The 15,764-nt window shown below is 31.8% G+C and overlaps 1 protein-coding gene across 1 annotated transcript in view; it reads right to left on the bottom strand.

Annotated features, from left to right (window-relative positions):
• Positions 1-15,764, bottom strand: part of LOC118196143 (organic cation transporter protein-like) — a 34,570-nt gene that overhangs the window by 2,756 nt on the left and 16,050 nt on the right. Inside the window, exons 5-9 of the mRNA XM_085818156.1 lie at positions 14,952-15,081; positions 13,337-13,446; positions 10,118-10,323; positions 3,476-3,657; positions 1,515-1,678 (exon numbers count right to left, since the gene is read on the bottom strand). Coding sequence (XP_085674282.1) covers positions 1,515-1,678; positions 3,476-3,657; positions 10,118-10,323; positions 13,337-13,446; positions 14,952-15,081 — 792 coding nt within the window. The remainder of the gene's footprint in view (positions 1-1,514; positions 1,679-3,475; positions 3,658-10,117; positions 10,324-13,336; positions 13,447-14,951; positions 15,082-15,764) is intronic.

Raw genomic sequence — 15,764 nt, 5'->3', positions numbered from 1 at the left:
TAAGTTAAACAACTGAATTGAGATGTTTTGATAAAGCTTTTATAAACCTTTTAATAATGCACGAGAACATTTTGGTATTTTCTCGATTTTTCTTGATAGCAAATATATACAATTACGAGATATCTATTTATTAAATGTTAAATGCGCGTTATCCTGTATTTTTACGCTTTCGGCGTAGATTTTCCTTACAACCTGCCTCTCGCAGCACTTTACGGGGAAATGAAATAATTTAATAATAATTCTACTTAAAATAGCAACTAAATAAAAACCCGTAACAATATTTTTGAGCAAGGCTTCAATTCTCGGAGAAGCCATGAATCTTAGTAAATGTAAAGTGTTTTTGAGACATTGTTTCACTTAAAATTCATCCAGGCGAAAATACACCCAGAAGGTTAATGATAGAGTACGAAGGATCTCAGATTTTTGTATTTAGCTTCCTTTCGTATTCTCGATTAAAATTTGGAGTGAACTGAGAAAACGTTTTATTGACATAAGTGTGCCAAGATCTAAGCCAACGACCGCCGCATTTTTGTCATGATAAATTCGTAAATCTCATCTGCATTAGATCAGAATGATATAGACGAAGACTTCAACAAAACTCTAATATTGTCTCGCCAAGCAGATTTAGATCTAGATTACTGTATTTAGATTACTGATCTAGATTACATATCTTGAGACTGAATTTAAAAAATTCTAAATGTTGTTGAATACTCTATTTTTTTTTAAATTTTCATATACCTATCTGATTAGCGGCACTTATAAATAAGTTAGTATACTATTAGTATTTGTTAAAATTTCTAGCATTACTTTTTTTCAAAAGTACGTTTCATCTAAATGCCTTATAAACTGATTGAATCCACAGTCGAAATTTGAGCAACAACTAAATTGTTCACAAATTTATTTTAAATATGCATGCTACGGTCAAACCTTTCATTGTGACCATCTGCTGTACAAGAGTATCTTTGGAAATGCTAAGTACTTTTGAATACCTAAATAAATATAGAAATTTTTAACATTACTTCTCTCCAGCTATCAACTTAAACCAGAAACATTTAGAAAAATTGAATGATCGTCTCATATAAGGTTCTTACTGTGCACATGATTTTCTTACACCCCCTACATGCTTGTAATGCTAAAAGCTAGCGTATATAACTAGGAGACCACAGATAATTTCTCATGTTCCCAGTCCTTAAAGTAATCTTTGTATGCATGTGGGTCTTCCTACCAAGCAATATCTGATATTTCATTTAGATAAAAAAATACGAAGAGTTTTGGTAAGCATATTAATATTTCGATTAAAGTGTTTCATTTAACAAAATTAAACTTTTTCATGTAGATATTATTTTCACAAACATTGACGTGCAGGCAAACTAAACGTGTTTATGGTTAAAACACTCAACATTATTAAAGAATGGGTTAGAAAATTTGAACTAGTTATTACTGTTTTGATGGCATTTGTATGCTATTTATTTGTTTTATTATACACGTAAGCACATTTTATGTTTCTAACTTACTTGTTCCAGGAAAAGAATTTTTGTTTAGTTCCAAAATTTTCAGCATCAGTAATCGTCTGAGGTAAGTTTTCGTTGAGTGTCTCTGGTAAGAAGGATGCAGCAATTCCTGCTGTTAGACATATGATTCCGATGATAATAAAAGGAATAACCTTGCCATAAATAGCCTGAAAAAATCTTAATCTATATTGAAGTACTATTATATATAGAATCAAGAGATAATAATTAAAACAATACTAGTGGCTAACATATGTTTAATAATAAGCATATTGCATTAAATCACAAGCCTCATTTTGCTCTACACATTTATTCCAACTCCTCGGCACCTGGTAGATTCCTTTTTTGAAAAACTAAATTCTCAAATAAATTATTGAGGTACTGTTTGACAACCTTCAAAGAGGTGAACTATAAGAGGTTCATATAGTTTTGAAGTGATGTGAAAGAAAAAGATGAGATGTGAGAAAGTTCTTTCGGGGGTGATACGAAACATCTCACATGTAATTAATGGTTTTTGACTAACATTCATGGAAATGCAAGGACGAGCATTACCGTGATAAAAGACAACCCTCGAGGAGGAAAAAGTGACAGTGAAACCAGAAAATTTTAGGTAACAGTTTTGCTACAATTCAAAGTTTAATTTAAGTAAAAGTGTGAAGTATGCAGAAATCTTCCAAATAACCTGGAAGTATATGTCCTCAAAAACGAACGCCAAGACATAAGAAATTTATTCTGAAAACATAAAACAAAATCCTCGTATTTCTGCGCCGGAACTGAGAGCTGTATTAGAACAAGAATCGTGCACTGTTAGTTTCCAAATGAACAATCAGAAATGTTATTAAATGAAAAAGATTTTTAAGATTCGCTCGGAAAAAGTTCCATGTGTTTCTTGGCAATGCAAAGAAAAGACTATCTTTTGCAAACAAATATTAAAATCGACCTCTAGAGTTCTGGAATAAGGTAACATTCAGTGATGAATCTAAATTTAAAATTCTGGGGACACTTACTGAAAATTTAAAATATGGCGTAAACCAGAACATCTCTTCAAAGATAAAAACATAGGAGCAGCCGTAAAATATGGTGGTAATAAGTATTCTTGTTTAGGTGCATGTATCAGCCTCTGCAAATTAACAAAGATCGAAGGATAAAAAAGCTATTTCAATACACAGATATTCTTGAAAGAAATCTGAAACAGAATGGGTAAAAATATGATTGGTATGTGATTTTGTATTTAAAGATGATAACGATCCAAAATGCACTGGTCTGGATGCCATGCTGTAGGTTTTGTAAAATGAGCACAATGAATTGAATGCAACGAACAGTCAATATAGAGAGAGCCTCTATGGGTACATTTTCAAGACAAAATGAAAATTCATATTTAATTTCTAATCAGATGTAATTGAAAAACGCTTTGTACCAGGAATGGGGCAAAATTAAGCCAAATTTTGCTACCCAGAAGAAAAAAAGCTAAATATTATAGTTAAATTAAAAATCGAGACATTATGCATAGTTAATTGTTTGGAATCTAGAATATGAATATTTTTGATGTATTCAATTAAAATCGAGATAACGTTTTTTTTTTTTTTTTTTTTTTTTTTTTTTTTTTTTTTTTTTTTTTTTTACTTTTTTCTGTTTCAAATGGAAATAAAAACAACTCATTTTATACATTTTCTTTCATTGTGGAATACTTATAGAATATGAAAATAATAATAAATAATAATTACATATGTTTCTTTGCAAATAACAAAGGTTTTAAAACTTTTTGGCTAGTATATGAATACTTTTGACAATGATTATATCTTCCAATTTTTGTTCAATTAACAAAATTTAAATTACCTCTTCCGTCAACGGTTCAACTCCAGCAGGTCTGCATAATATTTTTAAGTACCCAAGTGTCTTTTTTAGTAAACTTTAAACAATATTGAAGTAGTTGTAAAATATTATTTAGATTTCCATTATAAACGTACCAATAAAATAATATAAGGAAGAAGAATCGTGACTATTGAAGCAACAGTGGAACTCATTCCCATTCCCAAGGATCGCACAACTGTTGGATAGAGTTCAGAACTTTGCTGATATGTTACCATGAAAGCAGCCGCTCCGGAGAATTTACCAATCACTGAACATACAATATCAGCGTAGGGCATATCTAGAAAGGAGCATTAAACATTGTCACAAAAATGTTACTAATAAATAATAAATAATTGGTGTTCGAAATGTAAACAGTTATAATTTTAACCAGCAACGAAACGCTCTTGCACCACCAAGAGTTCATTTCTTTAATCCGAAGAAAAACACGCCGATGGAGAAAAAAAACATTAAGGCATAAAGACAATGTTATTTTGGCAATGATTCTTAAAAAAGAAATTCTCTCGATTTCGAGGCTGAACAAATATAAGTCTCTGTTTATTAGGTTCAACATAATTTTATGAAGATTTATTTATTTTTCTTTCCCAACATTAGACTTCGTTTTTTTAGGTGAAATTTCAATTTTTATTTTGTATAGTCGATTTACTATGTGAAGTTACATTGATACTATATGCTATAAATTTTTCTAGAATTATGGGACTTAAAGAATTGACAAACGACTTTTTTCTCAGCCGTGAGAAAAATTACCTGAAAGTTGAAAGACATTTTTTTCTCTTAGCTTATTCATACCAGATTTTTGTCCTGCCAGTATTCTAAAAAGGGGTGTACTCCAATTGCGCGAATGAAAATCGCCCCCTTCGTCCTGCTATAGTCCAACTGGGCCAAACAAAATTTCTTCCCACCGTTGCCTACAGGGTTACATTTCGAAGCCAATTGAGCGAAGAAGAAAATAAAAATAAAGAAATATATTTTTTATAAAGGAATAGTGGATTTGTTGCCAATCTAGAGAAACTAAGCTTCGACAACAACAAAGATAACGCCTTCTTTTATTATTATTGCGAAATAAGCATGCTTAATCCATTCTGGAATTTAATTGAGGAAATAAATGTTTAAGATTTACTTCGTAATTTTTAATACAGATATTCTGAGTTTTTAAGTCTTTTTGCCTTGTCGGAAAGTAAGAACTGAATTAATTGAAAGAGAAACACTGAATTGTCTGTGAAAAATCGTTTATTTTTTTGTTTGTTTAATTTCTTTTATACATAGCTTTAGATTTACTTTTGTTAATTGCTAATTTAACACAAAAGAAATTTTCAGAGGACTTTCAGAAAGTTCCGTAATATTCTTGCAGGCAATAAATTCATCTTTGTAACAACATTGTGGGGCTAGAAGACATTCTTCATGAGCACAACTATTGCCTCTGACCTTTTTCACCCCTACAACCGGAAGTCAGTGTGTATTCCTTAAATAGCTAAATTTTCAATCAGTTCCGAACGCTTCTTTGACTTTCTTGCAAAGAAAAAACATCTTAGCGAAACATATGTTTACTTCTATCATAAATTCAACCTTGAATTAAAATTGGTGTTATTTAAGCATATTTATCTATGATGCAGTTTATTCGCAGTCAGAGAGTAAAAATTCTTCGTTCTTTTTTCAGGACATAAAGTTTATAAGGACTATGACAAAGCAGAGTACCAAAAATGGCGTTGTACAGGTAAAAAATGCAGAGCAACACTTTATCTTGATAAGACAAATAACGTGTTATCAAAATCTTATCTGCGTCATAATCATGAGCGTTGCAAGACTATTTCTAGACAAGCTGTTTCAAACGGTGTTAAAAAGAAGGCAGCGGAGGATACATCTGAAAAACCTCAGAAATTAATCAGGAAAGAACTGACTATATTGCAGCTCATCATTCAGATATTGTAAGCAGCCATGATGTTCACTGTATTCGGAGATATGCGTACCGACGGAGAAGGAAAGTCCTACCTCCACTTCCAAAATGTATTTCTGGTGTGCATTCTGCATTAAATGTAATGCAAGTGATATCTTATCGACATGAAAATCTTCTTCAGATTAATGACGATAGAAATAATATAGTTTGTTTTTCAACAAATTCAAATTTAAGGATCTTATGTGACCAAAAAAAAGTTTTTGGTTGATGGCACTTTCACATTTTGCTCAAAACTTTTCTTTCAGATGTTTGCGTTTCATACAGTGGAAAATGGCATTATATCCCACTTAAGCCCCCGCTGCCGCTAAAGAATTTCTGAAACACAACCCTTCTGAGTCAGACGCGAAGAAAACACTTTGCCCACTCCCCACTAGAAAGAACGTAAGTTAATTAATACTTTTCCTGGCCTTTATATCTCCATGTATATTTACTTTTCATATTATATATTTTTAAAAATTTTTTATTTTTGATTTGTTTTTACAAAGATTGCATTATTTTTCTTATATTTTGTAATTTTCTAATGTTTATTTCAACTAATTTTAATTATATTTCATAATGACGATTTCCAATTTTAATTTTTACAAATAATATTGAACTAAAATGCATAAACACGAGGGTGTCGGGTGACAATTACTCGAGCCATATCAATTTTACTGCATAAATTGCTTTTCTCTCAAAATTGAATTAGCTAAAATGATTAATCGGAATGAGTTCTTTGGTTCTCTGCATTAGTTCTTAATCCCTTCTATTCACGGAAATGTTTGGCCTAGCTTGAATTGCCGGTTTGGCATCGCCTTATTGCTCGAGTAAAGGACGAAACACCTTCGTATTTATTTCTTAATTATTGTTCATTGAACGGGAGTTGGTTTGTTCCCTTGAAAAGGCAACTAATTTCCGATCAATGGCAATGATTACTTGCATTTAATTTAATTACTTGCTTTTAATTTATTCCTTTTACAATTGAAATTTTGTTATTCATGATTTAATTCACGTCCCCGTTAAACATTTTTAATAATTTACATTCAAGTTACTTCAAAACATCTTTCAAAATAGAACTTACTAAGTATGGATTCACTCTTTTAAGATAATTCTACTAAAATTAATCTTAGGAGATAATATAATTAATATTATTTAGTAAATAAATTATATACATATTTGCAACCAGGAAAGTCTACGGCAATATACGAACTATGTTTCAAAAACTGAAAGAACTCCGTTCTAAATTGCATTTGAATTTTTCAGCCAGAAATTGTGGTGGCAGATTTTGAATATGCAATCCATGAAGCTGTGAGAAAAATGTGACCTGAATGTTCTATTACAGGATGTAGATTCCACTTGACTCAAGCTTTGGTGGCGAAAACTTCACCAGTGCGGATTGCAGCAACAATATCGGAATGGTAATTCAGAAATTAGCAGATGGCTTCGAGTGGTATTTGGATTACCGTTTTTGGACGCTACTGAAGTTTCGGGTAGCTTCGTTGAAGATCTGATGTCAGAGCAACCACGGGATGCAAACATCACACGCTTTACTGATTACATAACCTAGAACTACCTACATGAGGATGCAAAATTTCCTCCGATACTTAGGGCTTGCGCTGATATTTCATCGGAAAGAACAACAAATGCATGTGAAGCATTTCGTTCAAAATTCAGAGCGAAGTTTTATCATTCCCATTCTAATATATTTGTCTTCACAGATGTAATTCGTGAAATTCAGATAGATATATAAGCTGCAATAAATGGTGTGAAGCAGCATAAAAAAAATAACAAACAGGAATTACGCAAACAGGAAGGAAGAATCGAGGATTTACTTAAAAAGCGCAGGTATGGAGTGATTTCACGATTAGAATTCCTAAGACGTGTTTCATGTTACCCAAAAATTGTAAGTTAATTATTGCAATCAATTGTATTCAAACGAATTAATGTGAAATATCACAATAAATATAATAATTTTAAATTCCAAAAGTATTGAGAAAAATATTTAAAATCAGGTTAGCATGATAAAGAATAAAGAAAATGCTAAAGTATGAATACAATTAATAAATAAGTATAAAATATTAAATCATGAAAAACGATTTCTAGAGTAAATTTCTTAGGGGTTGAAATTTAAAAAATACAGTAGAAAGGAGAAGAGATTTTAGATCTCTTTCATATCATAAGTTTATTAGGCATTATATACCCTACACTGAGCAAGCGTTCCTTGAAATTGAAATACGGACATAGGGGCAGAAAAAAATTTTTTTGAAAAGAACTGTCTAGTAATGCATAAATAAAAGAAAATAATTAAAACTATCAAAGAAAATATATAAGAATTATTACATCAAACACTCTCTTGACCGCAAGTGATAAAATTTTGTTTTCTCGTTTATCTTTCAGCAAAGCTTATACAGTTAAGTAATCATTTCCATTCGCGTAAAATTATAAACAAATGTAAATTATTATAGAAAACTCATAAAGGTAAACGCTACTGTCTGAAAGGAAAATTCTGGAATAAAAATGTTAAGAAAATTATATGAGAAAAAATCCATAATTTATTGATATCCATATAAACTCTACGCTTTTGGAAAAAGTTACACATAATTTGCACTGAGGTATCAATCACCGAAACCGAGTTAATTTCTTTCCTTATTATTCCTTATGAGGGATTTGTAAAACGACACGCTAAGGTGAAAACTTTTGCAATATTTTTAAAGAATAAATTTTAAAAGTATTTTTACGTCATGAACTGAAATTTTTACTATACATTTTTACACAGTAAATAAGTACAAAAACAGAAATAGCTGGGGGATCTCTGGGATTAGAAACTCGGGTTAAACTATCAATGTTTAGTGGCTTTTCCGCTTGCTCATAAGACCTTTTGAAATTAGGCTGAACAATATATTCAAGAAAATAGAAGATACAGCACAAGTAAGAACAAACGTGGGCTGAATTAGAGATTTACATGTTTGGTGAATGAGTTAAACTTATCTGTATGCCATTATGAAATATTAGCAATGTAGCATAAAAGCATCAGCGACGAAGGCAAAGGCAATCTAAATCATTGTAACCTAAATGTATAACATTATCAATATCTGCTATTAATTTCAATACTGCTGAAAACATTATAAATGAATTCTGTTTTAAATAACATGAACTTGTTGCATTATAAATTATAACAGTAAGACATATCGTTAGCGTTATTCAACGACCATCTTTGTTAACAAATAATTTCAAATAATTAATTTTACAAATAATTCAGTCTGAAACTAGGTTAGAAAATAAGCTGCATGCTGAAGATTAAGCTCTACCAAGGTGTTAGAAATATCTTCTCTTAATTATATTTATGATGCAAGAATTCGTAAAAATTATCATTTAAATATAAATTGGTATAAATACAATACAAAATATATAAATTCTACATACATGAAAATTTGAATACAGTGCAACACTATGTGAAAAAGGAAGGGATTAAATGGCAACTGAAAATAATAAGATATGAATATAAAAGAGTTCGATTTTTTTGTTGTTAATTATGAAAATTCTGCAGACGCTCATAATTATCAATTTATTAATTAAATGAGCATTAGAAATTAAATGTATGGCAAAGTACATCAGGTAGAGTAACTGAAAAACAGAATAAATATTTAAACATTTCTAGTATTAAAATATGGAATTGGTAAGAAAGATAAATAACCTTAAAATAAATTCAATGACTAAAAATGGAAAGCTTAATACGGCAATATATTGCAAAATTATTAGTGTGAATTTAGAACCACTTAAGAAATACAATTTTTAGATTTAATAAAGAGAATTGTTTAAATTAATTTAGAAATGTTTACCTAAAATGGTAAATTTGAATTATAAAACCATGCTGCTATATAAGAAGATTTGTTAATACGTATCTAGGCAAGAAACTTATTTATGGTGCTCTACAAATCCCGTATTTGATAGGTTGATTATGTATCAGTGTTGTGTATGTCATTAATCCATCAATTTCATTGTTCAAAATTGATATATATATATTTCATTGTTCAAAACTGATATATATAATTCCTAGTTCGTACGCTAAAAGGTTGTTTAGATACTGTGGTTCCGTGAAAATATAGTAAAATAAAGTAAAATAAAGTGCAATGAAATGTGTAATAAAGATTAAATAAACAATATAAACACTTGAATATTTACAAATAAAAATCAGTACTAATTGTAAGCAATATGCTAATGAAAGTAAGGTGACCACATAGTTCTTTTATCGTTTGTTCTCTTTTTTTTAATTATATGTATATATATAATATATGAAATGAAAGGTCTTCAAAAACTTCAAATGAAATAATTCAGTTCAAGAGCAGTATCGCAAAATAATTTTAAAAGAGGTTATCTTTAGAATTTCGGATACACAGTCTGGTGCGCTCGAGATAAAAAGTTTCTTTTCCACAAAGTTGACGTTGCTCTCTTTGAAATTCTTGAGTTTGTTAATCAAAAATTCGTTAACGTTTTACAAAATATGAACTCGATAATAAAACAAATTCTAAATTAATTTTTTTTTTTTTGCTTCCAAATGCCCATACTCAAATGAAAGGGAACGACTTTTTTCCTGCACTTTCATTCTAAATTTCTTTGGCATATTAAAGTCATAAACGAGCACGGAAAAGAAGACGGAGCATTGAAAAAGATAACCAAGCCGTTAAGATTACGAAAACGAAACGAATAAATTATTTTTCATATATCCGCTCAGATATTGCATACATGATATTTAAGCCTAATAAAAATGTACCTAAATTTAATTTTAAATCAATTTCAAAATCCTTACCTATACCAGGCAACATGCAGACGATTCCAGTCAAACAAAAAGCGCCAACTGCACACCATCGCCTTCCCAGACGTTCCATGACGTACCAGCTGGCTAAGTAACCAGGAACTTCAGCCAAAGCCATGAAAAAAAAGTTGACAAATTCGTTGCCTGCTAAATTGTAGACATTTATTTGTAGACCATAATAAGTGCATGTATCCGCTATCCTAGGTAAAATTATACGATTATCATATTTTTATTGCATTTATCAAGACATTTTTATTGCATCTATCGAGACTTTTTAAGTATTAATTTATAAGGATAATTTATTATCGTTAACGGATTACTGCTTTTGTAAACTTTAAACGTTTTATTCCTGTCTTGAATCTGTCCATCATTTAAAGAAATATCTAATGGAAAGATGTAAAACAATGCATGATTCTAGATAAAAAGAAATGTTATTTATGTTTGACTTCGTTGAGAAAATGCTGGGATAAATACTTTGTTATTCATTTGACGATTCATTGTGCTTATTGTAATGAGTTTTGAGGAAGAAGCATTAAATGGGACTGGAAAAGCTGAAAAAGAAATTGCCTTACATTCTTTGTATATTTGGATACACTTCCGCAAACCTATAATTTCTCAAAATATTTTTAAACAAATCGTAATATTGTTATATACAAATGATCACACCGAGCTCTTTAAATATGAGGCCAATGCGCAGAAAGACATTATAGTATTCAATCAATAGCATATTTTCTGAAGCATAGATACAAGGTCATCTGAATCTAAGCTAATAGAATGCTGTTGTCGGGTGTATATTTATTTTAACTAACATTTACTTTAAGCTATCTTTATTGTCAAGCCTTTACTTTCCCCTGGAATTGCCAATGCCAGAGTATGTAAATTTTAGTAGAACGCGCAGAGTATTCAAATTTTTAGCAGAAGTAATTTTGAGTTAAATAGAAGGGAAACGAGTTTGTAGGTGTGCTTTTCTTGATTCACGAGCGTGAAGATTGCTAGGTAGAAATTTAAGAACCGCGCGTTTCGGCCTGTGTGCCTACTCCGGCAGTTAGTTGAAACTTTCAACTTCTCAATCCGAAAGTTTGCTGAATCTCAGCTGTATCTTAGAACGCGGTTAAGATAGTTGCAATTATAGAGCCTCGTAGATAGTGACTTCATTAGTTATGCATCCTGTTATTTATTTTTAGTTGTATTTTTAGTTGTAGTTTTTATTTAACCGCCGGGTCGGCGTAGTTTGTGAGCGTCAAGTGAACGCATCTATAAAGTGGAATAAAAAGGGAGTTAAACCCTTCTTAAGAGTTTGTGTAATTTCCAGTTCATAGCAGTCACTACTACTGTTGAGGACAAGTTGAGGCCACGCAACACCATACTGAGATTAAAAACAAAGTCTACTGCCATACAAAGCACCCGTACTTTGCATGTTATACTCACAGCAATAAGTAACCATTACATGTTTTCGCATTCTGTAATGAATTTGTTTGACTGGAATTCTGTTTTGCTTCCAATGCGTATTTTTAACAGTTTGTTAAAGTTCTTTATATTAAAAACTCTGTTGCAGAACATCAAGAATTATTACCAAGTCCCTGTGTTTGTATAATCAAGAGTAATATTCAATGTAATATGCAGCTAACACTCGAAAGGTATTAAGTGTTGTCAGGAAGAGGTTTAATTCCATTTTCACTAAGGTGAAAACCTATGTATTCAATAGATGCTTAACCAAGTTGCATTAAGGAAACATTTAAGCAAAGTCCATATTCCTGAAGTTTTGAAAATAAGGCTTTCAAATGCCTGCAGTGTTCCTCGAAGTCTTTAGAGGCTATGAGTAATGTCCCAGTCACATTATGTTTCGGCTACGCGGGACTTGACGTCGAAAGGGACAATTTTCAGAACCCGCACAATTCCGGGAAACACACGTAGATAGGTTACCATTCTCACTTACTACAAAGACTTGAACGCCAAACAGTAATCGATTATCGCTCAGATTGGGATCACGTGATACTTCAGAAGCAGAACTTTCGTCTGATTGGTTGTCTCTACCCGGGAGCCAAGACGTTTTCTGTGAGATTTGAAAAAATCCCGCGTAGCCGCAACATTGTATCCGTAGCTAGGCGGGACTTCGCTTCAGGAGGGCTCTTTTTTCTAGGAATCCTCCCGTTTAAACCAGTGCTAGCCAAATCTCGTTTCTCAGAATAGTCCCGTCTAGCAGGGACTGTAGCCATGTGTGACAACCTCTATAGTTATCGACGAAAATATAAAAAATGTCTAAATCTCAAGTGACTTCGTCTATAAAATATCGAAAGGTCGCGGATGCGTCGCATAAGCCGAATTGCACACGGACCAAGGACCAAGGACCAAGGTGATACCTTCCGGAGTACCTTTTGTGAAAACAGCAATAACCTCTACAACTTCGTTAAGAACAAATGAGAGATGAGCATAGCTAAAGTAAAGAACGAGAGCCGTTAAGGGATTAAAGGTACAAGAGATCGATAAGAAGTCCAAACAGTGGGACGAAGGCTTCTTTCAACTTCTATCTTTACCTGAGTAGGGGTCAAAGACCGCAGCAATTGAGGAGAGAAAGAGGTGAGGATTTGAGGCGATTACCTACCTGCACCCGCTAGCGTGGATGGTATCAGAAACAGGTTGAAAGAAGATGGAACGGGAAAATGAGAATTCTCCAAGTCCCGGGAAAGGTTGTCATGGCAACTCGAAGAGCCGCGAATGGTGTACATATGTCGGTTTTATGAATATCTTCGGGAATGATAGGTAATTGCTGGTACGCCTTATTAATAAACATTTTAGTATCGTGCAAATCAGCAGTAAAATCGGCTAACTAAGGAAAATATATTTATCATTTATTGTTTGCATGTTCAATGTGCGGTAATCTCGTACAGGTCTCAATTCTTAGGTTCCATTTTTTTTTTGCAACCATATGAAGTAAGTGGTCATGCACAATTCATGCTTTTCCTGCTTAAATTAAGAAATTATAAGACGTTTACTCATAACACATTTCTCTGCATGGAATGCAAGTAATATTTAATTTTCCACTTAAGGAATTGCCTATTTAAGAAGTATTACAATTAAAAACACGCTATTAATAGTAGAAGCTGAGACTTTGTATATAAAATCATGGCAAAATATTCTTAAAGAAAAATCTAAATGAGTACAAATGAATCGATTACCATTTGCATTATTTGCATGCAGTGAAATCGTACTTACCAACATAAAGTTATGATTAAAAATGTTTTGCGTAGCTGGGGATATTTGAGAAGATCTAAAGACGAGGATTCTTGCACAGTTTTGTCTGCTTTCAATTTCTCTCCTAATTTCTAAATAAAATATTAAAGTCATATTAAGCAGAATAGTAGGAAGAGTCTTCTGAAAAATTTAATATGCATTGCACTCATTTTTATATAGTAGAATGCCAGATATAAGTGATATCAAAATTATTCGAGATGCTACTTTATTTTATACGAGACTGAAACTACAAAATTATTCCGAACGTTATACGATAAAAATCGCTAATGCCCGTACTGGAAAATCTGAGACTGCGAACGGCCAAGTTGGATCGCCTCCAAAAGTGCATAAACATAATGTCTTAAAATAAATTGAAACAACGTTTGTAAATTTAAGGACGTTAAGAGGTAGTGTAATTTACAGCAACTTGAGAATGCTAATAGATGTCGTAAGTTACAACTACGAAAATATGTAAATCGAATATCCTAAAATGATTTGATTCCATATTTTGCCATTCTGAGAATGCTGCAGATACTCTCACCTACAAAAATGTGTATATAAGTTGTCTAATGATGACAGTAGTACTTTTTAATTCCTATGCAAAGTTAAATATTGTAGTGACTAACTAAAGTAATACTCCATACACACATACTACATATATAAATATAAATTTATTGAAATGAAATGCATTCAATAACAACTAATTTTTTTTCAGCCACAAATGGTAATTACACTCGGCTATTAAAGACATTGTTTAATGGCTAAATTGTTTATAAACAAGAAATTGTTTAACGACTATTCAAGTCATTGTTATAAGACATTGTTTAATGAATACAATTACAATATCTTCACATTAGCTTAAAATATTGAATTTTCTAAGTTTGAATTTTTCTGGCAACATTTATAAGCAACCGTTCTAAACCAAAGTTTAAAGAAGACCAGTATGTAAACTTGTGCATACTCAGAAGAAAACAGGAATTATTTTACTTGTTGGACTTGCAATAAAGAAGTGAATTGAGTCAACGTATAACCGTATTGTTTTTAGAAGGCTGTTGAGAAGATTTCGTCTTTCGTGTTATTACAAACACGAACATTCATTGATTGTTTTTTACAAGATTACACTTTTTTACGAATTTTATTTATTGCTGCCCAAGTTTATCGTGTTTTAATTATGCTCGAGGTACTTTCTCATTTCTCTCTTCCGCCAACAGATGGCGGCACTAGCAACAGCTTGAATTCAACTTGTATACTATTTTCACGACTTGACTCTTTACCTTTTGACACTTTTATCGTCTTTCAACCTATGTGTTATTACAAACACGAACATTCATTGATTGTTTTTTTACAAGATTACACTTTTTTACGAATTTTATTTATTTTTGCCCAAGGTTATCGAGTTTTAATTTTGCTCCAGGTACTTTCTCATTTCTCTCTTCCACCAACAGATGGCGGCACTAGCAACTGCTTGAATTCAACTTGTATACTATTTTCAATTAAAATTGAATTAAAATTGTTCAACGCTGGTAAATTGCTGCAAAAATCAATATTTTATCTACAGTTTCGAAACAGAATGTACGAAGCTTAATGGATTTTTTACCTCTATTTTCTGTGAAAGAACTTTTGGATCATGGGGTTTTCCGTTTTTTTCCGCAACTTTTGTCATGATCACTAGTGCTTCATCATATTTTCCCTGGGAGACGAGCCAACGAGGAGATTCTGGAAGCATTCTGAAAATGATGAATAAAATCTGCGTCAGATTTTAAGCCAAAGATATTATCATATTATAATAAGTGTTTCTTGAATGAAATGTCAAATAAATCAACTTCTACTTAGAAAATAAATTTAAATTGGCAGTTCAATATTAATTTGCAAAATATATAATTTTTTAAGCGTTCACAACAAAACTGGGAGATTTAGCAATGGAATACAGAGCAAACGTATTGTTGCGTGAGTACGAGTTCGTAATAAATTGAATGCACACAGGTCCGATGATAGGTTGATAAAATTTATTTTTATCAAACGAAACGCTTCAGAATTCTGTAATTTTCCACAGAAATACTAGTACAGGTGCTCACAGTATCACAGAGTACAATCAGTTGTTACGCTTCAAACTATTTACTAAGCAAATTAAATACAAGGCAATACAAAGCGCATCTAAAGAGAAAGCTGATCCGGGTATATCTCAGTTCAAGCTCAGTTCAGCAGGAATTGTGCCTGCTAAATGAGAGTAGATGCTCTCGCCGGCCTTACACAGTTTTCAACCAGCCGCCGAGATATTTCTAGTACTTTCTGCTTTTGGAAATTACTGGAAAGCAATTTGAAAGTCAAATTAAAGTTTCAGCAGATATAATGATCAATTAAATTTATTTAATTACAATACCTATTACGATGATACAGGGACGGGAATAAA

This window comes from Stegodyphus dumicola, chromosome 6 (genome assembly GCF_044657685.1).
Source record: "Stegodyphus dumicola isolate Sdum_Otavi_A_Nest chromosome 6, ASM4465768v1".
Taxonomy (NCBI): Eukaryota; Metazoa; Arthropoda; class Arachnida; order Araneae; family Eresidae; genus Stegodyphus; species Stegodyphus dumicola.
The sequence above is the reverse complement of the archived record's forward strand: the minus strand, read 5'-3'. Positions and strand labels throughout refer to the sequence as shown.